The sequence below is a fragment of the Bos mutus genome, chromosome 1, assembly GCF_027580195.1.
Source record: "Bos mutus isolate GX-2022 chromosome 1, NWIPB_WYAK_1.1, whole genome shotgun sequence".
Classification (NCBI taxonomy): Eukaryota; Metazoa; Chordata; class Mammalia; order Artiodactyla; family Bovidae; genus Bos; species Bos mutus.
In genome coordinates this window covers 125409126-125423647 of record NC_091617.1, presented here as the reverse complement: position 1 = coordinate 125423647, position 14522 = coordinate 125409126, and the positions used below count along the sequence as shown (strand labels likewise).

General features: G+C 38.7%; 2 protein-coding genes across 4 annotated transcripts in view; both read right to left on the bottom strand.

Annotated features, from left to right (window-relative positions):
• The window catches only part of XRN1 (5'-3' exoribonuclease 1), a 112080-nt gene extending 104631 nt beyond the window's left edge, over positions 1–7449 (bottom strand). For 2 of the 3 annotated variants that reach the window (XM_070375006.1, XM_070375015.1), the window contains exon 1: positions 6383–7449. In XM_070375006.1, coding sequence (XP_070231107.1) covers positions 6383–6457 — 75 coding nt within the window. In that variant the 5' untranslated portion in view covers positions 6458–7449. The remainder of the gene's footprint in view (positions 1–6382) is intronic. The other variant, XM_070374997.1, reaches the window with a different exon arrangement.
• A 251-nt stretch (positions 7450–7700) lies between these two features.
• ATR (ATR serine/threonine kinase) overlaps positions 7701–14522 on the bottom strand; it is a 119644-nt gene continuing 112822 nt past the window's right edge. The window contains exons 44-47 of the mRNA XM_005888762.2: positions 14267–14420; positions 12822–12973; positions 9326–9431; positions 7701–8090 (exon numbers count right to left, since the gene is read on the bottom strand). Of these exons, the coding sequence (XP_005888824.1) occupies positions 7917–8090; positions 9326–9431; positions 12822–12973; positions 14267–14420 (586 nt within the window). The 3' untranslated portion in view covers positions 7701–7916. The remainder of the gene's footprint in view (positions 8091–9325; positions 9432–12821; positions 12974–14266; positions 14421–14522) is intronic.

Sequence of the window (14522 nt, the reverse complement as noted above, 5' to 3'; positions counted from 1 at the left end):
GTCTTCTCCAACACCACAATTGAAAAGCATCAATTCTTTGGTGCTCAGTTTTCTGTACAGTCCAACTCTCACATCCATACATGACCACTGGAAAAACCATAGCCTTGACTAGATGGGCTTTTGTTGGCAAAGTAATGTCTCTGCTTTTGAATATGCCATCTAGGTTGGTCATAACTTTCCTTCCAAGGAGTAAGCGTCTTTTAATCTCATGGCTGCAATCACCATCTGCAGTGATTTTGGAGCCCAGAAAAATAAAGTCTGACACTGTTTCCACTGTTTCCCCATCTATTTCCCATGAAGTGATGGGACCAGATGCCATGATCTTCGTTTTCTGAATGTTGAGCTTTAAGCCAACTTTTTCACTCTCCTCTTCACTTCCATCAAGAGGCTTTTTAGTTCCTCTTCACTTTCTGCCATAAGGGTGGTGTCATCTGCATATCTAAGGTTATTGATATTTCTCCCAGCAATCTTGATTCCAGCTTGTGTTTCTTCCAGTCCAGCGTTTCTCATGATGTACTCTGCATATAAGTTAAATAAGCAGGGTGACAACATACAGCCTTGATGTACTCCTTTTCCTATTTGGAACCAGTCTGTTGTTCCACGTCCAGTTCTAACTGTTGCTTCCAGACCTACCTACAGATTTCTAAAGAGGCAGATCATGTGGTCTGGTATCCCATCTCTTTCAGAATTTTCCACAGTTTATCGTGATCCACACTGTCAAAGGTTTTGGCATAGTCAATAAAGCAGAAATAGATGTTTTTCTGGAACTCTCTTGCTTTTTCCATGATCCAGAGGATGTTGGCAATTTGATCTCTGGTTCCTCTGCCTTTCCTAAAACCAGCTTGAACATCAGGAAGTTCACGGTTCACGTATTGCTGAAGCCTGGCTCGGAGAATTTTGAGCATTACTTTATTAGCGTGTGAGATGAGTGCAATTGTGCGGTAGTTTGAGCATTCTTTGTCACTGCCTTTCTTAGGGATTGGAATGAAAACTGACCTTTTCCAGTCCTGTGGCCACTGCTGAGTTTTCCAAATTTGTTGGCATGCACTTTCACAGCACCTCTTTTAGGATTTGGAATAGCTCAACTGGAATTCCATCACCTCCACTAGCTTTGTTCGTAATGATGCTTCCTAAGGCCCACTTGACTTCACATTCCAGGATGTCTGGCTCTAGGTAAGTGATCACACCATCGTGATTATCTGGGTCGTGAAGATCTTTTTTGTACAGTTCTTCTGTGTATTCTTGCCACCTCTTCTTAACATCTTCTGCTTCTGTTAGGTCCATACCATTTCTGTCCTTTATCGAGCCCATCTTTGCATGAAATGTTCCCTTGGCATCTCTAATTTCCTTGAAGAGATCTCTAGTCTTTCCCATTCTATTGTTTTCCTCTACTTCTTTGCACTGATCATTGAGGAAGGCTTTCTTATCTCTCCTTGCTATTCTTTGGAACTCTGCATTCAAATGGTATATCTTTCCCTTTCTCCTTTGTTTTTTGCTTCTTTTCACAGCTGTTTGTAAGGCCTCCTCAGAGAGCCATATTGCTTTTTTGCATTTCTTTTTCTTTCTTCTGTAGAACGTCACTAACCTCCTTCAATAGTAAGGAGTGGTGGGTGGCGGCCGCATGACGCTGGAGCAGTGAGCAGCCAAGAGGAGATACGCGACGTCTAAGGTCAGGACCGGGGGCCGTGAGGAGATACCCCACGTCCAGGGTCAGAGAAACCCCAGTAAGATGGTAGTCATTGGGTGAAGACATCAGATGGCAGACAGACAGAAACCACAATCACAGAAAACTAACCAATCCAATCACATGAACCACACCCTTGTCTAACTCAATGAAACTATGAGCCATGCCGCATAGGGCCACCCAAGACAGATGGGTCATGGTGGAGAGTTCTGACAAAATGTGGTCCCCTGGAGAAAGGAATGGCAAACCACTTCCGTATTCTTGCCTCGAGAACCCCATGAACAGCATGAAAAAGCAAAAAGATAGGACACTGAAAAATGAACTCCCTAGGTCGGTAGGTGCCCAACATGCTACTGGAGATCATCGGAGAAATAACTCCAGAAAGAAAGAAGAGACGGAGCCAAAGCAAAAACAACACCCAGTTGTGAATGTGACTGGTGATGGAAGCAAGGTCTGATGTTGTAAAGAGCAATATTGCATGGGAACCTGGAATGTTAGGTCCATGAATCAAGGCAAATTAGAAGTGGTCAAACAGGAGATGGCAAGAGTGAATGTCAACATTTTAGGAATCAGTGAACTAAAATGGACTGGAATGGGTGAATTTAACTCATATGACCATCATATCTATTACTATGGGCAAGAATCCCTTAGAAGAAATGGAGTAGCCCTCATAGTCAACAAAAGAGTCCGAAATGCAGTACTTGGATGCAATCTCAAAAACGACAGAATGATCTCTGTTCGTTTCCAAGGCAAACCATTCCACACCATGGTAATCCAAGTCTATGTCCCGACCAGTAACGCTGAAGAAGCTGAAGTTGAACGGTTCTATGAAGACCTACAAGACCTTTTAGAACTAACACCCAAAAAAGATGTCCTTTTCATTATAGGGGACTGGAATGCAAAAGCAGGAAGTCAAGAAACACCTGGAGTAACAGGCACAGTTGGTCTTGGAGTACAGAATGAAGCAGTGCAAACACTCATAGAGTTCTGCCAAGAGAACGCACTGGTTATAGCAAATATCCTCTCCAAGAATGTAAGAGATGACTCTACACATGGACATCACCAGATGGTCAATACCGAAATCAGACTGATTATATTCTTTGCAGCCAAAGATGAGAAGCTCTATATAGTCAGCAAAAACAAGACCAGGAGCTGACTGTGGCTGAGATCATGAACTCCTTATTGCCAAATTCAGACTTAAATTGAAGAAAGTAGGGAAAACCACTAGACCATTCAGGTATGACGTAAATCAAATCCCTTACTATGATACAGTGGAAATGGGAAATAGATTTAAGGGACTAGATCTGATGAAGTGCCTGATGAACTATACTTGATCAGCTTATACTTAAAAGTGACTATTGTATCCTTATGTTACTCCATAAAGCACTACTGTGAAAAATTTTGATGGGAACCTAATTTCCTTTCCCTTAAAAGTCATATGTTTCTTTTTTCTAGGTGACAAAGCTTTTTTCTCTTTTTCTTTTTAAAGTCCATGAATTTTACTAGAACATACTAGAACATATTTTGATGTAAATATTCTTGGGTACATGGTATATTCTTTCAACATGGTTTCAATTTGTTTTATAACTTCAAAGTTTTCTTTAATTATAGTTTTCATATTTTTCTATTATTTTGCTTTGATTTCCTTTTTCAATAATGCCTATTATTTGTGTTGATTATCATTACTTTCACTTGAATCTTTTTTATCTTTTAAAATTTTATTTTCACCTTCTTTTTTCTTATGGTTAATTTGCTTTTGCCTTGCTACTAGGCTTCATTTCTGACATGATTTTGTCATTTACATCTAATTTTCTCTAGGTTCTGTCACCTATTCCTGAATTTTTGTAACTGATTATATGTTGTTTTTCATGCCTTATATCATTTTCTTAGTGCCTCTTTAGCTTATTCTGAAATAGGTTATAATTTTGATCTGTTTTGTGAGCATGTCTTTATTGCAAGCTTTTACTGTGTGTGTGTGTGTGCGCTAAGTTGCTTCAGTCATCTCTGACTCTTAGCGACCCTATTGACTGTAGCCCTCCAGGCTCCTTTGTCCATGGGATTCTCCAGGTAAGAATACTGAAGTGGGTTGTCATGCCCACCTCCATGGGATTTTCCCAACCCAGGGATCGAACCTGGTCTCTAATGTCTCCACTGGCAGACAGGTTCTTCATCACTAGGGCCACCAGGGTTATTGTCTGTACAAATGTTATTTTGTTCCCCTTTCCCCCATAACTTTGCATACTATACACCCTTGACATTTTTCTATTGTTTATTTTTATGTAAATTTAATTTTTCCTGAACTTTTGGAAGAACAATGCATTTAGGAAAACTTTAAAGCTTCCTCTTCCGCTACTTTGGGATAGTATTAGAAATATGGTGGTTTGCTTGGTTTGTTTTCTAAGATTTCTTGACTCTGTAATTCTTCCTCACTTTTATCTTCACTTTCTTCTCTTATCTGTCTTGTCCCTTTCCTGATAAAATTTTATTTCACTCCTGGCAGTTTTTCTTTAGGGTAGGCTGTGCCTTAGAATAGTGCCTTGGCAAGTCAGTTTTGAAGGTTCACAGGAGTTAGTCTGCTCTTGCCATTTAAAACCCTTCAGTTACAGCTACTGCTACTAATAGGCTTGGAGAGTCTTAGTAAATATCCTGAAGTTCTGTTCTCAGGTTCATCAGATGCTACCCCATTTTTTTCTTCTTCCTCTTGCAGAGATGCCAGTATCAACAGGGTCTAGAGGTTACTGGTAGTCTGTCCCCACCTATTTTATCCTGGAATTCTTGGGGATACCCTGTCACACGGTTTTCTTGCAATTGTTTTATCAGTTTAAATTTTGCAATCTAGTATCTGTTTGTTTTTAAATACGTTTTCAGAGAAACCAAAAACTATGCCCTGTCATTACTACCATCATTTTACTAGAACCCACTCCTCCATCCAATCCCTTCCCCCAACTAGCTTTTGAACTACTGTGACTTACTTAGCACTACCATGTTTTAAGTACTGCTTGGGAGAGTAGCTGGTGATTGCTTTTGGAAAGACATCACTTTGATGATCACAGTTTTAAACCTATTATTAGTGTTCATGTCATAAAATTGCCTGAGAGCCATTATTTTTGTTCAGCAACAAAATTTCTCAAGATGGAGAAAATCCAAGAGCCTTACATCAAACCAAATTCTTTGCCAAAGAGTAGGGAGGTAAGACAATACTGAACAGATTGTGTATTATCAAGTTAGTCTGAATGTCTTAATTTAGAGAGAAAGTGACTGATACATGGCAGGTACTCAAATGTTTGTTGCACGAAGGATCCAGGAAAAATCTAAGTTAGTTGTCACTATTTTCATCCTCTTCTCTGAAAGAAATGTTTTCCTGTCTAACTCAAACTACATTTCAGATAAATTAAAGACAAACTACCATTCTGCAAGTTTTGGTAAGCTTTTCCTCATATACCAAATCTGATAGGAATCCGACAACAAAGAATACCTCCGGGAAGTTTAACCCTACCTTCCCACTATTAGTATTTTTTTACAAAGAATAAACCATAATTTAAGAGACAGCATGATCGTGTTCACTGGATTATTTCCCCTCATATTAAACAATGCTATCATCACAACTAAGTCAATAAGCTATACAAATTTAAAAAATAATTTTTCCCCTGTAAAATATAAAATGGACAAGAGATCTACCAAAACCATTAAATAAACACAAGCAACAAACACTAGCCCCAAATTCTAGTTTATCTAATATATTGCTGTCGTTCAGTTGCTAAGTCGTGTCGGAATCTTTGCCCGTCTACTGCAGCACGCCAGGCTTTCCTGTCCTTCACCATCTCCCGGAGTTTGCTGGCTATTTTTTGCCACAGTTCCAATACATGAACTACATTTTTGAAGCGTGCACATAAACTCTTTGCTGGGGTCATTATATACCGAATATGACGATTACAAGTATTAGTGCTCTTACAGTCTGCTCCTCTCTCCGTTCTCCCCTCTGCTCCTCTCCCTCTCTCCCCTTCTCTTTCTCTCTCACACACACACACACACACACGCACATACACGCACAATGAAGCCTTCAAATAAGTGCCCTGGTCCGTCCAAATATATTTTTATTTCTTTCGGAACGGAGGATTGGTACGGTTCTTGGGGTAATAGAAAAAATGTACAGAAAGGCATCATAAATATGAACCATCAGCCACGTCAGAAAGTCTAGGCGTTGGGGGTGGGGCGGGATGCAGCCCGAGATAAGGGAAAGTAAACAGGGGTATCCAACGGCTGAGGCCGTTAGTAATGTTCGTGGGTGGGTCGGCTGGCTCTGGGTGAGGACCCGGGGGAGGCCCTAGGAGAACATCCACTCCGCTTCGAAACCTCTAGAAAGAAAAACGAAACCTGCAACTTCCTGGGAAGGAAGGGGAAGCACTCCCGAGAGCGTTGCTCCCCCGGACTTGATGTCGGAGTCACGCAGGCCCTGCCCCGGCAGGAGCTGTCAGAACCGCCGCATCCCCGCGGCTCTGCCCACAGGAGGGCGATCTGCGCGTTCGCTCCCACTCAGATCACCAGGGTGTCCTCAAATGTCCTGCTCCCCTCCCTTCGCCGCTCAGCCAGCTGACGACGAGCAGCAGGAGGCGGCTGGGAGCCCAGGTGCTAGGGTGGAGAGGGCCGCCGAGCCCCAGGCCCTCCGCCTTCTCAGCCGCTGCCCCAGTGCTCACCCACCTGATGCTCCTTCACCACTTCGCTGAGGCAGGGATATCGCTCCGAGATCCATCGGTAAAACTTGGGGACTCCCATTTCGGCCGTCAATATTAACTCCAGTCAGGGCCAAACGGAAACCAAACGCCCCGCCGGGGCCTACGCAGCCGCCTCCAGCCGTCGCTCCGCGGATGACAACACACCGCCCGCCCGACCATAGAGAGCGGCCGCCAGGCCTAGAGCGGCCGGCTCCGAGGCCGCATCCCCGGGGCGGGGCTCTAGTCCCGGCCGAAAGGCCCGCCGCTGAGCTTCCTGGTGGGTTACACGAAAGAAACCCAAGGCGCGTTTCGATGTGCGTGTGAAATTCAATTCTGAAAATGTCAGTTGATGGAGCGGTTCTCTATCAGTGGATTTGGAAGTGGTGTGGAAAACCCATGAGACGACTGTAAGAATCCTGGCTCTTTCTGTCTCCTGGGATTACAAATCTCAGTGGTTTTCAACACGAATTTGTAAAGGTCTGATGATTTATTTGGTTTACTTTGTGAGCGTTAATTTTTCGAGGTTATGACGGTTTCTTTTCAAAACTTTCTTCTTCCAAATTACTTGCTTAAAATAATTTCCCAACACCCCTCCATCCAACTTACTCTACAACTGTTTACATTATGACTTTCCTTGAATAGGAAAGTACATGTTTAGTTTTCACATTTATACTTCTTGGGTTACCCCCATCACACTTAAACTGTACAAAAGGCAGAATTCTGTAAGGTGAACTTAAGTGAAATTACCTGTTATAAAAAGTTTTCCATTTATTTGCATATAATCTCATTGCTTTGTAATTACTATGAATTATTTTAAATCTTCTGTAATAAAACATACCCCCAAATTTATTATTAAAATTGTTTCGGTTTTAAAACCTCATGAAATGTTACGTACTGCTTTTCCCCCAAACTACAGGATTCTGCATTCTGGTGCACTTTTAGTATGGTAGCATCTTTAAAAATTACAGAATGTTTATACAGTTTTCGTATTCATGCTAATTGGCTAACTTTTCTCTCCCTATCATATTTTCAACCATACCAAAAAAAAGGGAGTTTTACTAAGTGAAGTTAATAATGTGCTGTGTATGTTTTACATCTCTCTTACTAGACAATTCCCAGATGGCAGGGCAACTATTGTTAGCTTTGTGCACAAATATAGCACAGTGTTAACATAAAGAGTATTCAATATAATTTTTTGTTCAAATGAATCCTTATGCTAGCACTTATAATCAGTGAAAATTGTGAAATGAAATTAGGCTGGCTTGTTTTTTGCAAATATCTTTTTAGAGCATAAAAACATACAATATTCCATTTCTCTATAATACACATATATTAAGAAAAGTTTATTTCATAACAACATATATTATTTTAAATATTATTAACAATCAGGGAGAAATGCCAGTGACTCTGAGAATATAAACATATGTTTTACTTTGGAATTGAATAGATAACAACCACAGATTAATGCACCAAATGCATTAAATTTAGATTATTAACATATTCTTTAAAGTAATTCCATTTTACATATATGGGGTCCAACCAAGGTACATCTGGCATAGCAAGTTTTCATCAGTAGCTTCTTGTATAAGGTAATGCACATGTCCTTCGATAGATAATGGCAGCCCTGTCACTCTATTTCGGGTCTTGATTACACCTCGTAGTCGCTGCTCGATGTCAAGAACATGAGTCTTGGCCTAAAAAGAAATGGAAGATCATAAGAACTAAGGTCCCAGTGACATGTGGATGTATGTTTATAAACTGGAATTACTGACTTTCTGTTATTTAACAAATATTAATGCCATTTTACTGACCCTTACCCCTTTTGTTAAGAGCAAATACAGACAAAAGAGAGAAGAAACAAATATGATAACTTGAGATACTGATCTTAAAACTTGCAATGTTGACCTAACATCAACTGCGTGGAAGTTTTTCAGGACTAAGTGAAATATCAAGAATCTCTTCCACATTAGAAGTCTAGAAAAATAATTAATAAAAAAAAAACTACCCGAAAAAGTGTTTAGGACATAAACATTTGAATATTAATATTCTAGGAATAGCAATAAAACTCTGATGCCTAATATCTTCCATTAGTTTATGCAAATGGGAATTCTACATGAGCACCTGGAATCCTACATATTTCTCTCAATCAAGATAGCATATCAGAATGCAAAAGTGAGAATGATGTTATTAGAATAACAATCCTCAAGCTATTCTAACTTACTTAAAACAACTATCTGGAAAATTTGAGTCTTCAACCAATATAGTCAGCTCACTGCAGCCAATCATTCAACCAACAGTGTACTGAAAAAATTCAGGGAAAAACAATTCTAGAAAGTTCCAAAACAGAAAATTTGAATTTGCCACGTACCAGCAACTATTTACATAGCATTTACACTATATTTACAACTATTTACATGGTATTTACTTTGTATTAGGTACTATAAGTAATCTAGAGATGATTTAAAGTATATGGGATGATATACACAGGTTATATATACAATGCCATGTCATTTTATATAAGGGATTTGAGCAATCTGGGATTTTGGTATCCATTCCAAGGGGGTCCTGGAACCTATCTCCAATGGAAACCCAGGGAAAAGGGACTACTGTGTTAGTAGAGTGACTTCTACATATTGAAGCTGAAACCTGCTGCTCTATAAATTCAGGCAATTTGTGTTCACGTTTTTCCCACTCTTTATCATAATTGTGAATTGTTATGATTAAACAGGCATATCTTGAACTGTTTTTATTACATGAAGGATAATAGTGTTAACATTAGTAATGATGAGAAAACTTACGGCATTGTCCTACTACATGGTGAACTAGATTTCAGAGTATTAAGTGGTCAGTCACTGACAGTATTTAGAATCAGTTTCCATTTGCAGAGAAATACAATATCAGTTCATATCAAGCTGCACCTTCTACTGACCTTTTCATTGACAACTTCCCCTGTTTCATTCAGTGCTGCTTTGGAATGCCCTTTCACTGGTTTACTCCATTCCACAAGAGGATCATGTAGAAAAGTCTTTAAGACACTAAAATGGAAACAAATATTATAATACAGTGTTATTTTTATAAAAAGAATTCTCATTAAAGTCAACACTTAGGTGAAGGTAACTGAAGGATGAGAAGCTAATCATAATACTTTACTAAACACATTACTACTGCTTCAGAAAATGCTATACTTTCTCTTTCAGAGAATTTGCCTTTGCCTACACGTAACCAATGTATTCTACCATAATGCCTGGTAGACAGCTCTTAAATTAAATAAAGTGGGTAAGTAAGCTTTACATGTTCTTCTAAAAAACTACTTTCCACAACTAACATCATATTTAATGGTGAAAGACTGGCTTCTTTACCCCAAAGGTTAGGAACAAGACAAGGATGTAGATGTCTCCCCACGGCTATTTGATGTTGATCTAGCTAGGGCAATTAGGTAAGAAAAAGAAAAGGCACTGAGATTGGATTGGAAAGAAGAAGTAAAATTCTATTTACAGATGACCTGCTGTTGTAGAGAGAAAAATCTTAAGGCATCTATAAAAATAACTATTACAACAAATAAATGGGTTCTGTAAGATTACAGGATACATGATCAATATATAAATTTAGTTATGTTTCTATACACTAGCAATGAACAAACATGAAATTAAGAAAAAAATTCCTTTCAGAATAGCATTAAAAGGAATAAAATACTTAGGAACACATTTTTAAAAAGTTAACTACAAGATTTGCAAACTAAGAATTATAAAACATTGTTGAAAGAAATTTAAGAAGACTTAAATAAATAGCCCCCTGGAGAAGGAAATGGCAACCCACTCCAGTATTCTTGCCTGGAGAATCCCATGGATGGAGGAGCCTGGTGGGCTACAGTCCATGGGGTCGCAAAGAGTTGGACATGACTGAGCAACTTAACTAACTAACTAAATAAATAGAAAGACTTATCAACTTCATGGATCAGAAGACTTAATACTGTTAAGATGGCACTGCTCCCTAAATTGATTTACAATGTCATTCCTATCAAAATTTAGGCTGGCCATTGCTGAAAATGACAATATGATCTTACAACGCATATGGAAATGCAATATACTTGTAACAGTTAAATAATCTTGGGAAAAAAAAAAAAGTTGGAGGATACACATTTCCTGATTTCAAAATTTACTACAAATCTACAGTAATCAGGACAGTGTTGCTGTTGGCATAAGGTTAGATATATAAATCAATGGAATAAAACTGAGAATCTAGAAATAAGCCTTTACATGTATGGTCAATTGATTTTCAACAGAAGTGTCAAGACAATTAAATAAGAGAAAAATAATCTTTTCAAAAATGGTGCTGAAACAACTGGATACACATATTTAAAATAATAAAGAGCCCAACTTCACTCTAGATGCACAAAATAACTAAAAATGATCAAAGATTTAAATAAGAGCTAAAACTGTAAAACACTAAGACATATATGTGACTCTTCATGACTTTGAATTATACAGTAGTTTCTTAGATATGACACCAAAATGTACAAATAACAACAAATGTACATAAATTAGCCATCAAAGGTAAAACTGTTTTGCTTCAAAGGGCATCATCAAAAATTAATCAGCAATTCATATATCAGAGAAAATACTTACAAATCATATATTCATGAAGGTCTGTATCCAGAGTATTTAAAGAACTCTCACAACTCAAAGAAAGACTAATAATCCAATTTTAAAAATGGGCAAAGGATTTAAATAGACATTTGTCCAAAGAATATATACAGGTGACCAATAAATACATGAAAAGATGCTCAACATAACTGATCATTAGGGAAATGCAATCTGAAACAATGACATACAATTTCACACCCACCAACATTGTTACTGTTTAGTCGCTAAACTGTGTCTGACTCTTTTGTAGGCTCCTCTGTCCATGGGATTTTCCAAGCAAGAATACTGGAGTAGGTTGCCATTTCCTTCTCCGGGGATCTTCCCGACCCAGGGATCAAACCTGTGTCTCCTGCATTGGCAGGCAGATTCTTTACCATTGAGCCATGTGGGAAGCCCCAAATAAAATAGACAATAACAAGTTCTGGTAAGGATGTGGAGAAATTAGAACCCTCAGACACTGCTAGTGGGACTATAATGTATTACATCTGCTTTTCAAAACAGTTTGAAAGCTCCTCAAAATGTTAAGCTTAGAGTTAACTTATGATCCAGGATTCTACTCCTAGGTATAACCAAAAGAAAACATGTATCAACATGAAACTTGTACTCAGTGTTCACAGCCACACTATACACAATAGCCAAACCAATCCAAATGTCCATTAACTGATGAACTGATAAACAAAAGGTGGTATATCCATATAATAGAATATTATTTGGCAATAAAAAAGAATGAAGTACTGATACATGTTACAGCACAGATAAAACCTTAACATTATGCTAGTGAAAGATGACACACACGAAAGGTCACATTTTGTGTAATTCCATTTATATATGAAATATTCAGAATACACAAATCTATAGAGACAGAAGCAGTGACAGATTTTTTGGGTTCCCAAATCACTTCAGACAGTGACTGCAGCCATGAAATTAAAAGACGCTCCTTGGAAGGAAAGCTATGACACACCTAGACAGTGTATTAAAAAAGCAGAGATATCACTCTGCCCACAAAGGTCCTTATAGTCAAAGCTTTGTTTTTTTGAATAGTTATGTATAAATGTGAAAGTTGGACCATAAAAAAAGCTGAGCGCTGAAGAACTGATGCTTTCGATCTGTGGTGCTGGAGAAGCCTCTCGAGAGTCTCTTGGGTTGCAAGGAGATCAAACCAGTCCATCCTAAAGGAAATCAGTCCTGAATATCCATTGGAAGGACTGATGCTGAAGCTGAAGCTCCAATACTTTGGCCTGCTGCGAGGAGCCAACTCATTGGAAAAGACCCTGATGCTGGGAAAGACTGAGGGCAGAAGAGAAGGGGGCGGCAGAGGATGAGATGCGTAGAGAGCCTCACGGATTCAATGGACGGGAATTTGAGCAAACTCTAGGAGTTAGTGGAGGACAGGGGAGCCTGGCGTGCCATGGGGTTGCAAAGAGTAGCACACGACTTAGCAACTGAACAACAACAACAAATAGAGACAGAAAGAGATCAGTGGTTACCAGGAGATGGTGGGGGAGTAGAATTGGGGAGTGACTGTTAATTTCTTTTGGAAGTGATGAAAATATTTTATAATTAGATAGTGGTGATGGTCACACAGTCTTGTGAATATACTAAAACCACTGTAGTATATGTATTAAGACTGAATTTTTTGTTATGTAAAATATATCTTAATGAAAGGTATTATTAAAAAAAAACTTCAGTACAAAGTAGCTTCTGTATAAAGAAAACATACTTAAGAACCAATAGTCACATCCAAAGTTACTATTAAATTGTTTACAGAATATAAAGGATTACCTCATTAAAGGCTCTCTCTGATCTCGCATTAGTCTCATTGTAACTTCACAAGCTCTTCGAAAAAGACCTTCCGTTCCCATCGGACCCATTCCGTTAACCATATTATGAGTCAGGCGAAATGGAACAATTTCTGGGACCTCAAAGGTTTCTCCCTTAAAACAAGGCATTACATTAAAAAGTAAAAATGCTGTAATTTTAAACTATGCAAAAAATTTGAAGCTTCATATTTGACTCTTTTAGCAAAGAGCAAACATTCTCTCAAAATATTTATATTTGCAGCTTACATTAGTGGCCTCTATCATGAGTCATATGACTCTACCTCTGCTTTTGAGGAATTGAAACACAACTCCTTGGATAAGATCTAGAGGATGGGTAGATTCATCTTTCACTGCATTACTGAAGTGAATAGCATTATAGAGAAGTATTTATGATTTATTATTTAGCCTTCTATTAACGGGGGTTCCCTGGTGGCTCAGACAGTAAAGAATGCAATGCAGGAGACCCGGGTTCAATCCCTGAGTTGGGAAGATCCCCTGGAGAAGGGAATGGCAACCCACTCCAGTATTCTTGCCTAGAGAATTCCATGGGCAGAGGAGCCTGGTCGGCTATAGTCTATGGAGTCGCAAAGAGTCAGACATGACTGAGCAACTCACACACACACACACATCCCTGAGACAGGAAGTGTATGTAACATGTATTATGATGAAGTCCAGTTCATTTATTTTCTGCCATTCTCTAACCTGCCTTTCCTAGAATGTTTTCATCACTCTGGTCAGTTTCCCTAAGTTTCTCTGATGTATGAATCCCCTATACCAGTGATTTATCTCTGATTTGTTTTCTGTTGGGTCTGTGGCTTTTCGTGGTTTCCAAACAGCAGATGGCAACCCATAGAGAATCAGGATGAAGAAAATTAAACTGGGTTTAATTACCAGTTCACCTTTCAGGATCATAACATTGGAAAATTGGAGGGTGGGCTTAAGGAGAGTCCAACCTTCATTTATTACCAAACCCCAGTCTGGACCTACAGAATCTGAATTTCCTGGGATGTTTCCTAGGTATCTGCATTACAAAAAATTTCTTAGATGATTCTGATGTGCTGCCAGGTTTGGAAACAATCACATCAAATTACTGTCCCTTTAAAACTGAGTCTTAGTAAAATGAACTGTTCATTTAAGAGAACTATGAGTCAGAACTTGGATCTATACTTTTGGACTTAAAAAGTTCAGTGCTTTAGTTTAGTTTTACTGTATCACTCTTTTGAGTTCTCTCCAACCTAAGTTGCTTTACTGAGGGATATGGGATCCACTGACTAAAACCAGTTAACCAACTTGCAATGTCACTTAACTGAGACTGTAACTGCTACAAATTGTCTAGGAAGAACAGCTGTTGAGGAAAGGATATTAGGAGAAAACATAGAATTACCTATGGTAAGTCATATCACATACCTTATTGAAGAGACAGTTGAAATCCACATGTACACATTCACCAGTCAAAGAATCAAAGAGAATGTTTTCACCATGACGGTCTCCAAGGCCCAGGATATAACCGACCATTGACATAACTGCGGTGGAACGACAGTATGCTGATCTGCTACTGTACCTAAAGGAAATATAATGCCTATCAAATATCCTTGTATCATATGAGGCAACATACATATAAATATATTTTTTTAAAAAGCTAACCATAACAATATATTATATT